Source organism: Eurypyga helias, unplaced genomic scaffold (genome assembly GCF_000690775.1).
Source record: "Eurypyga helias isolate BGI_N326 unplaced genomic scaffold, ASM69077v1 scaffold7383, whole genome shotgun sequence".
Classification (NCBI taxonomy): domain Eukaryota; kingdom Metazoa; phylum Chordata; class Aves; order Eurypygiformes; family Eurypygidae; genus Eurypyga; species Eurypyga helias.
Genome location: NW_010240459.1, coordinates 8,669 through 23,412, shown reverse-complemented (window position 1 = coordinate 23,412; position 14,744 = coordinate 8,669). Strand labels below are relative to the sequence as shown.

Sequence of the window (14,744 nt, the reverse complement as noted above, 5' to 3'; positions counted from 1 at the left end):
TTGTGCTTGGGATCCTTTGTAATTGATGCTGAATATAAGAATCAAGTAACCCAGCGAAGAGAGTGGAATTGGGAAAACTGAGTTACCACAAATGTGGAAAGCAATTGTAACATCATTATGAAAACTGTATTTTAAGTTTGGGGTTATTTTCCTATAACTGTATACCACAATTTTTACCTCACTTTACTTTTAAAGAAAAATGCAACTTTTCAAGTGCTTTATTAGTGAAATATGAGAAAGGTGTTCGGACTCTATGACTGGCTTTGGCAAGATGAAAATTCTGAAAAATGTCATCATAAATTCAAAATTCAGAAAAGGGAAAAGGTATTGATTCAGTTGCTTCTATTTAAATATGATAGTGTCAAGCTTTCATTAGTAGGAAAAAGCTCTTAATACAAATACTAAAAAGTTTCAATGGTGGTTTTATTTGGGCGTTTGTATGCTCCTAGCAGATAGTATTTTCACTCCTTGAACCCTGAAGACAGTGTTTGACCACTGGTATTCAGCCTTTCCTTGTGGTCCATTGTTTGATTACATACGTAGCCCTGCATATAAACTTATGCATGAACATTTGGTATTCTGTATTTTAAACACTCCACACTGTAGATATGAAATAATTCAGATTGAAGGTTCTTAGTGGGGTAGGAAATGTAGCAATAGAGTAGCCTTTCAAATGGCTCATTGAGAGAGAAATTACAACAAGGGTTTTTTTCTCGGCTTCAAGAGGGGAATTTTGGGAGCTCTTACCAAAAACACAGAACAGCTGCTTTCAGAATATTGTGGAGATATTTATGAAAAATTATGTTATCTTTAAAGTCCTAATACCATGGACATCCACCGTTGTAGGGTATAACTGCCAAGGTGGTAACAGGTATGTGAAACCAAGGAACATAGTGAATAATTGTTAAAGCTGATGGTAGACAAAACATTTTCATATTCCTTCTACTGTCCCACCTCTGGGTTTGCTTTTTGGGTAGTGGTTAGGTGGGTTTTTTTCCCTTAAGTTGATTGTAATGGATGTGCTCTCACAGGCCAATGACTGATTAGAATTCCTTACTGTAAATCATAATCAATTAATTGAACATTTATTAATACTAATATTACATGCATTTTTAAATGAAGAAACTGATCACCCTATCATTGTTGTTTTCTAGAACAAACCTAAAATTAAAGGAAGAGACGAAGTCTGAAAAGAAGCCAGGTTTTTGGGACAGTTTGGTGATAAAGCAGAATGCCCCATCTAGGAAGCCCGATGAGATTGAGGGATGGGAACCACCGCAGATTACTGCTGCTGACTCTACCAGTGAGGCAGCAACTGCTTTAAGTGACTATACAGCCTGGTCAGGCTGGGAAGATGAAACCAAAGGCTCCACAAAATACACGAACCTGGCCAGCTCAGGAAACAGTTCCAGGTGGAGTATCAAATCCGCTGGAAAGCTGGTTAGTATTAGACGTCAAAGCAAAGGTAACCTTACTGACAACTGGGAAGAACTCGAATGATACTGGTAACGTGAAACACTTTATAGATAAGAAGAGAAAGGTTCTGTGATTTACTCATATGTTTAAACCAAAATCAAATCTGCTCAATATTGCACCTTTATACAGTACTTTGTTTTATTCAGATTGTTACAGATTTTTGCTCACCTGATAGTAAATTTTCTTATTACATTGTTAAATAGCTATGTTTTCCACACTGAAAAAAAAAAAGTAGAGAATCTATTTTTGTGCCTATATTTCACATTCAGACTCTGCAGTATGTTGGTGAGTTGGTTTTACCAAAAAAAAAAAAAATGTAATTCCTTAGTGAATGTATACACTGGTTGTAAATTTGACTGCCTTATGTAGGAACTTCCACTAGCTTGTGGTCCTGTTGTTTTTCTGGTGTTGGAGGGCCACTCAAAATTTTAGTTTTGATGCTGTCCCTTTTTAACTAGGAATACTGATCTGTCGCTTGCAGGGAGAATGCTTACACTTAGTAGACTGTTTTCCAAACCTTCAGCCTCAGCATATGCTTCGGCTCATGCACACAAGATGCTCAACTGTCACAATGTGCTATGCCGTGTATGAAGTGGGAAAATACTGTCCTGATGTAATTCCTTCCGTCACAGGATCTTCACCAAGAGTCAGGTCAAATGGGTCTTCCAGAGGTTTGCTTTTTGTTTATGTTGAACGTTGTTTGACAAAGTGAAGTTTATCGGTTTTTAAGATGCGTATTATGCCAAAAAATAGAAATGATTAAAAATATGGAAGGCGGCAGTGGGTAGAGTATAAGAAGACCTCGGTATTCAGTATCCGTAGTCCTGAATCTAGGGGTAAGTCGCTCCTTATGGAAGGGCATGTGTTTTCATTTTTACAATAGCTGATGTAACTTGTTCTACAGACAACATTTTTTTTGTTTTTGTTTTGTTTTTTTGGGTTTTTTTTTACCGTGTTGTTCCTTCCCCCGCTGCCACTTAAGCAGTGATTGCATTATACTCTGGCATTTTCAGGGTAACTGAGTAACTGAGCCATTGCAAGTATGTGCATGCACACAACTTCTGAAGCATTTTGTTATAAAGCTCCGTCTTATTAGCTACTGATATTTTAATTTTTTTGGTAAAAGAAGGTGAAGTGTTAAACTTGAGATTTGAAATGTATATAAGAATACTAAAAGTGCCTCTTTCTAGCTTATAGTCTCTCATTAGCAGTGTGGCTGATGTCAGATCCAAAGGCAGTTTCTGTTTTGTTTGTGTGACCCACATAAATACTCCTTTAACGTTCATGGGAAAAAGTAAAATCAAACCAAAAGTGTGCGTGAGAAAGGAACAGTAGGCCTTTTCTCTCCGGATTGTTAAACTGGTATGACAGAACAGAAAGCTCGTTGGCTGCTTAGCGCTGTGGCCAGTGGGAAGATCCAGTTAGCATTCCAGAGCAAATCAGTGTTCTCACAAGAGAGCATAGACCTTCAGGTGATGGATGTCTTGTAAATGTGTCTTTGCAAGAAACTTAGGCTGATGGAAAGGGATGCATGCAATTTTCTCCTCAGCTTGTACCTTGTTTCTGTTACTGCCACGTTACTCCTTTCTTAGCGCTCTCTTTCTCCTCTCTTCCAATTCACGTGTAGTTTTCCGGCTTACAGTTCCTGCATAGCTTTATATTTTTTTTTTACATTCCTGTTGAGATGTGCCTGGAGGGAAACTGTAGCAAAATGGTTTGGTTTTGTTGGGTTTTGTTCCCCGCCCCCCCTGTATTAACAGGATGTTAAAAGACATTGTTTTTAAGTTTATTTAAAAGTACATCAGTGTTTTGTGCTACAAAATGGGGTCTTGTAACTGGAAAATATATTATTAAAATTGGCATTATATATTAAACCCCACACTAGCAGAGGAGAAAGGGTTAGTGTTTATATCGCATTGTTTAATCTGTGAGTAAACTCTGTCTTTGCCTTTGGCAAGTACGTATGCTGAGGTTAATTATAGGAAAGAATTAATGTTCTTGGGTAACGTATGCTGCATTTTATAGTTTATGGGATACCCTCTAAGGCATGAGCTAGTATTTAGTTTGGTTGTTGGTGCTGACCTAAAAGAAGATCTGCTGGCAGCCCTCAATATTTTGCTCTCAAAGGTGGGCTGAGAACTTTTGATTTCCCTCCTGAAGAAACTATTTATACTGTGACCAGTAAAGTTTTTGCCTTGCACATTATACTGTCAAGTGCCTGTTTCTCACCTTGATGATGTGTTCGATGCACAGCTTAACTGCAACGTTTTCCAATTTGTTTTCAAATGTATGATAAAGAATACGCTCACAAAGACGAAGCCTATTGTAAAACAAAACTGTATCCAAGTGGGAAATTGAGATATGTAAACTTACAGTTAACCCCTAGTGATGAAAGTTTTGGTGTGCTTTTTAAGTGACATTTCCTTAAAGAACCATTCTAAGGATAAACGTTATTGAATTTAATATAATTTATTGTTATGCTTTAATAATGTATTTGTCTTTTGAGAACTCACTGGTGTGAGCTTTTCTTCTCTTATGTTTATAAACTTGTCTGGATCTTCAGAATGGGGTCCTCTTTTCTTTTACCTTCCTTAGATGCTTAACTACATTATACATTTATGGGCTTAAGCTATATACAGCTCCATATGTGGAATAAGTGTAGAATATGTCCCTTAATATTTGTTTTGAAATCGCATTTCAGTCTGAGAAATGGTTTAGAAGAAGGTAGCATTGAGATTGTATGATAAGATTGCACAAAATAAAATACAGTTTATATTGCTTTCTCATAGCCAATCTGCATGATTGTTGGCGTGGTTTTAACGGGAATTAAAAGCTTCACGTGGCTGTAACTAGTCACTTAACTCTAAGCAAAGTTCTTTCTGAGTATTTTTATTTATTAGCATCATTTGCAAAAAGAAAAGTAGTATTTTCCATATGAATAAAGATTTAGTTTGAACTGAAATACCTTATTCCTTGAGGGTTTTGATTGTTTTTTTGGTCCCATTTTATTTGCAATGTGAATTTCTTTCCCTCCGCGTGGACGTCGCTTGTGTCAGCGTAGAATACGGCCAAGGAAGGAATAGCTATGTTTGTGCAAACCCAGTGAATCGTGCCATCTCCCAAGCTGCAGTATCCGAGATTTAAAGCATCACCATTGCTTTCCCAGTGGGAAGAATTCATTGGTTTTGACAAACCGCAAATATTTTGTTTTAATGGTATTTATTGGTTTAAACGTGGGTTTTTTAAAAAAATTTATTGGCTGTTATGAAAGCCTGGGCAGAGCAGCATTCTTTCCCTGAAGATTTCACCAGCTACACGTAAACTGGAAGACCTGGAATGCTTTTGCACGGGCTGGCCCCGTAACGAGGTGAGACCTGCGCGTCCCCGGACTGTGACAAAAGTGAGATGCAGCCGCTTTTCCCAGTGGATTGGCTACAGAAATCAGCGTTCTGTCAGCTTCTCGTTCTTCCACCCTAGTCTGCAGGCTTTGTTGGTGCCTAAATAGACTTGGCAGGGAACATTTAGGCAAAACGTTTCTTATCACAGTGTGGAACTAGCTGAAACAGAAAATTTTACTCACACAAGTTACATTCTTGGGGGAAAAAGCTCTGTCGAGATGCCTCTGACTGTACCCAGGCGGGTCAGGCTCACGTGGGGGCAGGTGGAAGGGAGTGGAGGGACCTGCGTTTCCACACCTGGGTAGACAAAGACCCTGCTAAATTCTGAGCACAGCTGTTCCCACAGCCCAGGTGACTTCAGCCTGGCATCTGGCTCAATTTCCAAAACTTCCTGAGATGCTTGTTCATGTCTATGAATGTCAGATGACAAAACTGTAGGTCCTGTCTCTGTACAGTCTGGAAAGAAGATGAATATGTGTGATATTTAGCTGTTTCTTGCCTATCCAAACTGTTCCTACTGATATCCTCCCCACAAGTACCTGCTAGTTGGTTTCTGATGTATCTGGGAAATGAAACCAGCACTATGAAGAAAAGTAATTTCCTAAAAGGCTTAGCCACCGAGGGTGTGTATCATCAGATGTCTGTCTGTCAAAATTTCTTGTATCCTGACTGCTTTGTACCACACGAGAGGGAATCAGACAGACAGGCAAAGAACCCAGTTTAGAAATTGGGAGTGCTGCATTTATTCTAAGTGCAGGCAGCATAGTAGCAGGAAGAAACGCTGCTTCTAGAGTTACAAAGTAAGAAAGAGTATGAAAACAATCAGAAAATAGAGGTATAAATAATAGAAAATCATGTAAAATGTGTAATAGTGAACAAAGTGTAAGGACTTTGGCACTGGCACAGCATCTGATCTGTATTTGGGAAGAAAATTTTCCTATTCTGCGTCTGGTATTTACCAAAAAGATGCAAGAAAGCGACTATATTCCTTTCAAGTCCATAACAATGTGGTAAAAGCTTGGCCGGCACTTAAATTTTTATGCTCTCGAGACCCAAATAACACCACTGAAAGCTTAATAACACGTTTTGAGCTGAGTGTGTGCTGTTGGAAAAGAAAAGGCATTACTCTCTGCAGAGGAAGTCACACAGCCGTATTTTGTGAGACTGGTTTGCCCACTGCTGAAAATAATGGTGATATTTTGCTTTCTGGTTGCTCTAAGCCTGAGAAGCCTACCCAAACGGCTGGATTTAAATCACTTTTTTAGAGAATTAGCGGGTTTAATTACTTGAGGTTGTAGTAAGCCAGCTCAGATTTGATACAGAACCATTCCTTTATGTTCGCAGTGCCTTCTGGCCTTTCTTACCTTGTACCTCTTTCCTTGAAACCCCCAAATGCTGTTGTCTTCAGCATCTTGTTTGTCCAGGGGTCCTGCGATTCTCCATGGGTGCTGCTGATGGAGACGGGGAAAATACTGGGGTGTCCGTGTTTGTGCCAGAGAAAGGAAGGGACGCTTATGTAGCCAGAGTCCAAGTACTGTACGTACTTATTTATTTTTGCTGCCAAAGCTTTCTTACATGCAAGCTAATGAGTATTAATAATTCTGGGCTTTGTTTTATTTTTGTACCTGCCCCCTATTATCTTTCTTTGGGGCCACATACGCAAAGACATCCCCTCCGATTCCATAAAGACCTGATCTTTGCTGTTTCTCTCATGACCAGGCACCCACTTTTGGGCAGACTTGCCTTCAGCTTAAAGCCTGTAAACAGTTTATCTTCTGAACATTTGGACAGAAACTTGGCAACCAACATTTGACAGGACAAACAAAGGAAAACGAGTCAAGCATCATTTCCCAGTAGGAAGTAAACTATTGTTTGCTAGGATGGAGCGCAAGATTCCCAGAAGTCGTACTGCAGATGGAGCATTGCTGCACATAGGGTTATTTTAAAATGCCTTAATGAAATAGGCACTTGCTCTGGTTTTCGTTTCGTGAACTCCCACGTCTCCTGGAGCGCGTTAACCCGTCTGCGTAGCGTGGCCGTCACGCCGCTGCCCGCGAGGGAGCGCGCCCGTGTTGAACCGAACCGTTGCGGCCAGGGCGGACGGGCCTGTTGGCAGCTCAAGCTGCGGTGGAGGATCGGAGCTCCTGAGCTGGGCGGTGAGAGCTGGCTGCGCTGGGGTCGGGAGGTGTTCAAGACGAGGAGCAGATGTTCTGGCATCGAGGAATGAAGCGGAATATGAAGAGAAGTAAGACCACAATGTCTGAGAACGCTCCTAGGAGGGTTAGGATCAGTGTTAACTACTAGGCTGGGGGTTAGAGAATCAGAACTAACATACAGCTGGTCTGCTTTCCTAGTGTTTTTTCTTGGTGCTCCTATTCAAGAAGAGGATTTTGGGCTGTGATGAGCAATGGAAAGAACATCCCCTGTGCACAGGTACAAAATGAAGGTTCGGGTGCCTTTACCATTGGTGCTCTGTAACCAGAGCAAGCTCTTCTCCAGATCTGTTCCATGCTCCTACGCCTGATCTGTTCCATGCCCCTACGCCAATAAATTAGAATTAATCAATCAAAAATGCAGAAGGTGAGTGCAGGTGGTAAAGACAACCTTTAAGGATTAGTAGAAGGCATATGGTCAGCTTGCAGCAAGAATTTTAAGTGGTGGTGGGATTAAACTACTGAAGTTTTAGCTGAACTGAACCACTCCATCCCCAATCTTGCTTCTTCAAATGCCCTGCTTTCAGCCTCCTCCCCTTCTCGTCTCTCTTAGAGATTCCTGAGATCTCTAAGAGCTTTCTCCATCCTTCCTCTCTTCCCTGAGATCCCTGATGGTTCCCCATTAATGTCAGGATGTTTTTATCCCTTCTTCGTGGATGAATTACGTTCTAGAGGTGGAATTTTTGTTTGTTTTATTGCCTCTAAGCCTGCAAATCTGCAAATTCATGAAGCATCACTTGGAACTCGCCTGGTTTAGAATGGGTGATTCAGGTGCTGTGTGCCTCGCTCCCACATCCTGGCCCAGGCACACTGTTTCAATCTGTCAGGATCACAGAACCCTTTAGGTTGGAAACGACCTCTAAAATCATCAAGTTCATCCGTTAACCTAGTACTGCTAATACCACCACTGAACCATGTCTACACATCTCTTAAATCTCTCCAGGGATGGTGACTCGACCACCTCCCTGGGCAGCCTGTTCCCGTGGCTGACAGCCCTTTTGGTGAAGGAAACAGAAAAGGAGCTGCGCAGAGGTTCCTCGTAAACTTCCCGGTGGGGCCAGGTCGTCAAAATGTGTGTGGCAGCCTCCTTGGCAGACGTGCGTGAGGTGGGTGGCCTGGTGTCACTTCCTGTGATGACGATTCACGTACCTGCAACCGCTTGGAGGCCTCACGCCTTCATCTGGGCAGAGAGTTGTTCGCAGGCCAGTTTTGCGTGCACCGGCTGCTGGCCTGCTGGGTTGGCGTGCTCTCTGCTACTCACGAGCTGGTGTGCTTGGTGTGAGGTGGCTAACTGGGCAGGGCAGCAGCACCATCCTCCTTAGCGGTGGTCCCACTTGGGCACGTGGACTGTTTGAACATGGTCACGCTGTGGTGTATGAGGAGGGGAAGGGTTGCAGCTGAAGGCGCAGGATCAGGTCACGCACCGTGCTGCTGAAAATGGAAAAACAGCAGAGTTCCAGGCTGGGAGGGGCTGCTGCATTGTGGTCAAGCATACCTAGATCTAGGGACTTGGGAAAATACTGCCACAGTATCACTTTTACAAACTAGCCAAGTTATAAAGGGACATGGCCAAGTTACAGCTTTAAAGATCTCCAGTAGGAAACAGAATGAACTGCTGTGCCTGAGAGAATAAGGGGGACATTCCATAGAATCACAGAATGGTTTGTGTTGGAAGGGACCTTAAAGACCATCTAGTTCCAACCCCCCTGCCATGGGCAGGGACACCTTCCACTAGATCAGGTTGCTCAAAGCCTCATCCAGCCTGGCCTTGAACACTTCCAGGGATGGGGCATCCACAGCTTCTCTGGGCAACCGGTTCCAGTGCCTCACCACCCTCTCCGGGAAGAACTTCTTCCTGATATCTAATCTAAACCTCCCCACTTTCAATTTAACCCCATTACCCCTTGTCCTGTCACTACAGGCCCTGGTAAAAAGTCCCCCCCAGCTTCCTTGTAGCCCCTTCAGGTACTGGAAGGGGCAATAAGGTCTCCCCGGAGCCTTCTCTTCTCCAGGCTGAACAAGCCCAACTCCGCCTTTCATCATAGAACATTTTTGTCAATGTTCTTTGCTACAGGTGAGGTATTAGCAAGATTGTTCCCCTGAAGGTGAGACCCTCCCGCTGCCACCACACGAAGAAGTTTAGAAAAACCCAGCGTGATGTGACCCCTGTTGATCAAAACCACCGCCTGAGATTTGCGCATAGGTGGCACAGTAAAACCAACCTCCTCCTGCAGCCGCTGCCTTCGCACCGTGTGGTCGCTTCCAGTCGAGCTCTGCTATTTGCCTAGTCGCAGGAATACCTGTGTTAAATGTTTAACCAGCTGGCGGAACAGCTCCCAGAGCTCAGTCAGGCCGAGCGTTAAAAGCGTGTAACGCCGCTCACGACAGCATGGTTCTGCGCTCAGTCTTTCAGCTCTAAAATGAACCCATTGCCATAGCCCTGCACTGAAATGCTCCGCGGGCCGTGCGTGCCTGTGTCTCTTCTCCCTGTATTTCCTCTTAACCTGGAGGAAAGGTGTAAAAACCCACCTTACTGGCTTTTGGCCCCGGGGGTTGTGGTGGACACCAGGCTGAACGTGAGACAAGCCCCATGCCCTTGCCACGGGTAAGGTTAACGGTGCGCTGGGCTGCCTCTGGAGGCGTTACGCACGGATGGAAGGGGCTGATCCTTCCCCTCCGCCGGCGAGGCCTTGCCTGCAGCGCCGTGTCTGCTCTCTGGTACAGGAGAGACCGGTGTGCGAGAGTCCCGTGAAGGGACGGGAGCGTCTCTCCTGCGAGGAAAGGCTGAGAGCTGGGACTGTTCAGCCTGGGGAAGAGAAGGCTCCGGGGGATGTCGTCAGTGTCCCTACGTACCTGAAGGGAGGGTGGAAAGAGGAGGGAGCAGGCTCTTGATCCTGGGCACCAGTGAAGGGAGTGGAGGCCACAGGCACAAGCTGGAACATGGGAGGTTCCCTCTGAGGATCAGGAAACCCCTTTTGTTACTGAGGGTGATGGAGCGCTGGGACAGGTTGCCCAGAGCGGCCATGGAACCTCTATCCTTGGAGATATTCAAAGCCACCTGGACATGGTCCTGGACAACCGTCTCCAGCTAGCCCTGCTTGGGCAGGGACGGACCGCGCTGTGGCTGAGGATAGAGCCTCTGGAGTACAGCACCACCAGCCAGATCCCTGCTTTGTGCCACCTCAGGCTACTGCCACCTCAGGCTACTGCCACCTCAGAGCAGGGGGAGGGCCGTGACACTCTTAACAGCCACACAGGGAAAGGGAACTGATCCTTCGGCCTGTCAAAGGCTGTTTCCTGCAGAAGAACGGGCGGGAGAGCAAGCGGTGACAGGGAATGGGTGTAAGTGGCTCCACACCTGACCACGACTGTAGCCACAGCAGACACCTTAACTGAAAGAATGAAAAAACCCACAAAACCTTGTGTTGAGAAATCCACCTACCAGCAAATTCAGTGCACACGGTTGGTCTGTCACTGAAATTTCAGTTAAAGCCAATAAAACGTGCTCCTGAGGAAATAAATATTCCCCTCTTAGGCAGCCTATGACCAGGGTAGCTGTCCTATTAAAAAAGTGCTAATGCAGCCAACTGCACGTGGCCTGCCTGTGTGCTTCCCAGTCCGCTGCTGCCTGCTGCAGGGAACAGGCTACGGAAAGATCTTACACAGTTCAAACACATTCATCTCTCTGAGCAAAAGACTTCTAGGAACAAGAGATAAAACCGTGACTTATTACACTGTAAAAAAAACAATATTCAGAACAAGCAAGTGCAGAATATAGTACATAATTTATTTTTTCTGTACATTACATATTTATTTGTTAAATTTCATCGACAAACGCAAAGACTTCCCCAATTTTTCCTTTACCTGCCTAAGCCAAGCCATTAATTTTGCTCTACAGGACAGAAGAAAACAAGCTCCCTGGAGAATTTATCATCTGATTAACTTGGCAGAAGGTGCTTCGGCTCAGACTTTCAGTGTTTCCCAGAGCTTGTAAGATGTGTCAGGTTAGAACCTCCGTTGGTAGCACAACATCCTGCCGCTGTACCGGTCTAGAAACGAGCAACTCCCTTCTCATTCCATTCCCATGACGTCTTCTTCTCGGAAGATGCATTAATGCAGTTGCATTGGTGGACGTACCCAACACTAAGCAAAGGCTGTAGCTACCACCCAAAAAGTTGCTTTCCAGCAGCCGCAGATCTGTCTCGAGTTACGCAGGATGTGCTGAGATAGGTTATATGTATCATAAAGTCCTTAAGAAAAATAAATATTTGTGCATAATGTATGTACAGAGGCTGGTTGATTTCCTTCTTCACTCGTGGGTTCGACGACAGATACAACCACCACTGGTTTATCCACCAGCTCACCACGATTAATGCCACCTCGGTAACTGGCGTGTTAAGAGCCCAAGAGAACATTGGCCTGTTGTTTGCAAGAGTGCAAATTACATGGAGGTGTTTTGAAAACGGCGGCTTAAAGAAAGAAGGGTTAACAAAAACCCTTCCTTTGGTCCCTGTCAGAGCCGTTTTTACTCTTCCGTGAAGTTTTCCAAACCCCCCCACATAATTCTGACCAACTATTAAGGCGTCGAAAGAATGGATTTAAAAACTGCGATTAAAATGGTCTTTCTTGGACTTGAAAAGAAGTCCACTGCAGATTTCCTGACCAAGAAATCTTCTTGATGTGCCTCCTTCTCCTCAGCTCTTTTTCGCACCACAACTACAAACAACCTCGTCTGATAAACCCCCTCACATCATCTTTTTTTTTTTTTTTAACTACAACAAAACATCACACTTAAATATATTGCACAGAAAGCATAACGTATCCAGCCGGACTCTTCACGAAAATGGCCACGAACACGGGAGAACAGCTACTGAACATCTCAGAATTTGAAGAGATCGATGAAATGCTGAGGAGATACGGGCATCAGACAGGTGTTTGGATCACTGGCCGTGCAGGGGTGTCCTGTATCCTGCAAAGTGAAGGAGGAGGAAAATAAGTTCTTTTCCCATATCCACAATCTCCCTCCACCCCCAATTAGGAAAAAAAAAAAACCAAACCAAACACCAAACCAAAATTCACATATAGGCACATGCAACTACTTCCACTGTGAACAAACTGATAGGAACTTGATCTTTTTAAAGAAAAAAAAATGAAAATAAAAGAAATCTTAACTGGTTTAGACAAATTTGCCAAGAAAACAGACATTTCCAGTTTGGCTGTGGTAGAGCAGGATAGCTTCAGATTTCAGAAAAAACCCACAACCCTCTCCTACTGGAACCTGAGTCTGGTTCTGAGAATGCTGGGAAAAAAGTTTCATATCCCTTATCAGTTTTTACTAAGTATAATTTAAAAAAAAAAAATCTGCTTTGTTGAACCTTATTTATCTGTTTAATGAAAATCTCTCACCCTTTCCTCATAAGGGAGGTGCTCCATTGCCTCAATCACCTTCATAGCCTCCACCGGACTCTCTGCAGATCCCTGTCCTTCTCCAACTGGGGAGGTCCCAGAAATTCAATGGAGAGGTTAAATTCCTTGATCAATAATGTTATAAAGGTCAGAAACTGTTCTCCCCAGGTTTAAGTGCTTTCTCTCTTTTCCACTCTCTGGGACAGAGTTCATTTTCTTCACAGTATCTGGTATGGGGCTGTGTTTTGGATTTGGGCTGGAAACAGTGCTGATAACAGAGGGATGTTTTTGTTATTGCTGAGCCGTGCTTACACACAGTCAGGGCCTTTTCTGCTCCTCACCCCACCCCACAAGTGTGTAGGCTGGGGGTGCACAAGAACCTGGGAGGGGACACAGCCGGGACAGCTGACCCCAACTGACCAAAGGGATATCCCAGACCATATGATATCACGCTCAGCATATAAAGCTGGGGAAAAAGAAGGAAGGGCAGACATTCAGGGTGATGGCATTTTGTCTTCCCAAGTAATTGTTACATGTGATGGAGCCCTGCTTTCCTGGAGGTGGCTGAACTCCTGCCTGCCGATGGGAAGCAGTGAATGAATTCCTGGTTTTGCTTTGCTTGTGTGTGCGGCTTTCGCTTGACTCATTCAACTGTCTTTATCCCAACCCATGAGTTTTCTCACTTTTCCCTTCTGATTCTCTCCCCATCCCACCGTGGGGGCTGAGTGAGCAGCTGAGTGGTACCTAGTTGTGCTGGGGTTCCATCAGGCACTTGGAAACTTGCGGAAGGGAAGTGCTGTCAAAGATGCCCCATTCTTGCAACACCAAAGCACACTAGGCAAAACACATTCTAAATATTACTGAGCTTTTCCAAGGAAAATTGTTACTCTATAGATTTATTACCTGTGTTTTTCCGTTAAGGCTATAGGTGGTTACATGAATATCATGTGCTATCACCTCCCCATCCTCCCACTGTTTTTAACATCACCAGAGAACCAGTTGTGACAGCCCTGACACACAGCAGGGGAAAAGGAACAGGAATGACAACAGACAAACAGATTTGACCCCAGGCAGAACCGCCCGCTGGGGAAGCTGCAGATGGGAAAGAACAGAATGAGACCAGAAGTCTCTACCTAACACCTTCCTCCTGAGATCACATTTGCAAGGAAGAGACACACCACAGCAGAAAACACTCTCAAAGGGAGCTGCTAGTAACTACCATTTTCTCTACCTACTGCCATGTCGACATCATGTCATTACTTTCCTAGTTTCCAGGAAAAAATACACCATCAGAATTAGAACTTTGTGAAAGAAGCCAGGGTTTATCCCCTTTTACTTTTTATTTATACTCTACAATATTTTAGCATGTTACAGATTCTATCTGCTCTGCTCCCCACATCACCTTAAAACCACTTTTGAAAGCTCTGCTCAGCCATGAGTTACAGGTTTAGTAAAAATCTCCATAACATCAGTTCTTGGGGTCTTTAATTATGAAAAAGATCATAAACAGCAAATTTACAGGGGGAAAAAAAAAAGTGATGAGGATTGAAAAGAAGAATCATAAATTTCCTGTAATTAAAAGTATTCCTCCTTTGAAGAAAAATGTATTCCCCTTGAAATTACATTTAATAAACAGTGTTCAAATCATATTGATTTTCAATGTATCTACTTAAATTTAAAAGAATTCTGGTTTAGCTTAACAAGAGAATTCACCAGGAGGACAGTTCACTGAAAAATATAATTGTTTCCTTCCTCAAATTTTATCCTAACTGGAAATTAAGAAGCTCCCATAATAACTTTGGAGCAACTGTCCATTTCTGTGTAATTATTTCCACCATTTCTTCATTTAGGAAACAACATTATAATTGCCTCCCCCCGCTCTCCCGAGACATCTAAGTGCCTGTTTGGGGAATTTCTTTTCAGAGAGACTCTTCCATAAAAGTACGTGTGACTACAGCATTCCAAGTGGCGTAAAATCAATTTTAGTATTACCCGAGGTTCATGTTCCTGTTTTCAGATTTAAGTACTGAACTAACTACGTCAGGGAGTGCAGAAATAGTTTCTAACACAGAGTGAGGAGAAACCTTTTTCTTAGTGAATCTCGCTGATCTGACAACATGCAACTATGTTCATTAGGAGCTGAATTAGGGTCCCTAGTTTAAATGGCATTAAACGGGGAGTACGGCAATAATAAACCCCAAATCCGATTGAAAAATCGAGAAGGAAGGTCACCTTATCTAATAAAGAAACA

General features: G+C 43.5%; 2 protein-coding genes across 2 annotated transcripts in view; one reads left to right on the top strand and one right to left on the bottom strand.

Annotated features, from left to right (window-relative positions):
- Positions 1-1,154: 1,154 nt before the first annotated feature.
- On the top strand, positions 1,155-1,500 carry TDRP (testis development related protein; the record flags this gene model as incomplete). The annotated part of the gene is made up of 1 exon (XM_010148446.1): positions 1,155-1,500. A coding segment is annotated over one exon (346 nt), but the record flags the coding sequence as incomplete, so codon positions are not given.
- A 10,466-nt stretch (positions 1,501-11,966) lies between these two features.
- Positions 11,967-14,744, bottom strand: part of LOC104507232 (F-box only protein 25-like) — a 10,711-nt gene continuing 7,933 nt past the window's right edge. Inside the window, exon 5 of the mRNA XM_010148445.1 lies at positions 11,967-12,056. Coding sequence (XP_010146747.1) covers positions 11,967-12,056 — 90 coding nt within the window. The remainder of the gene's footprint in view (positions 12,057-14,744) is intronic.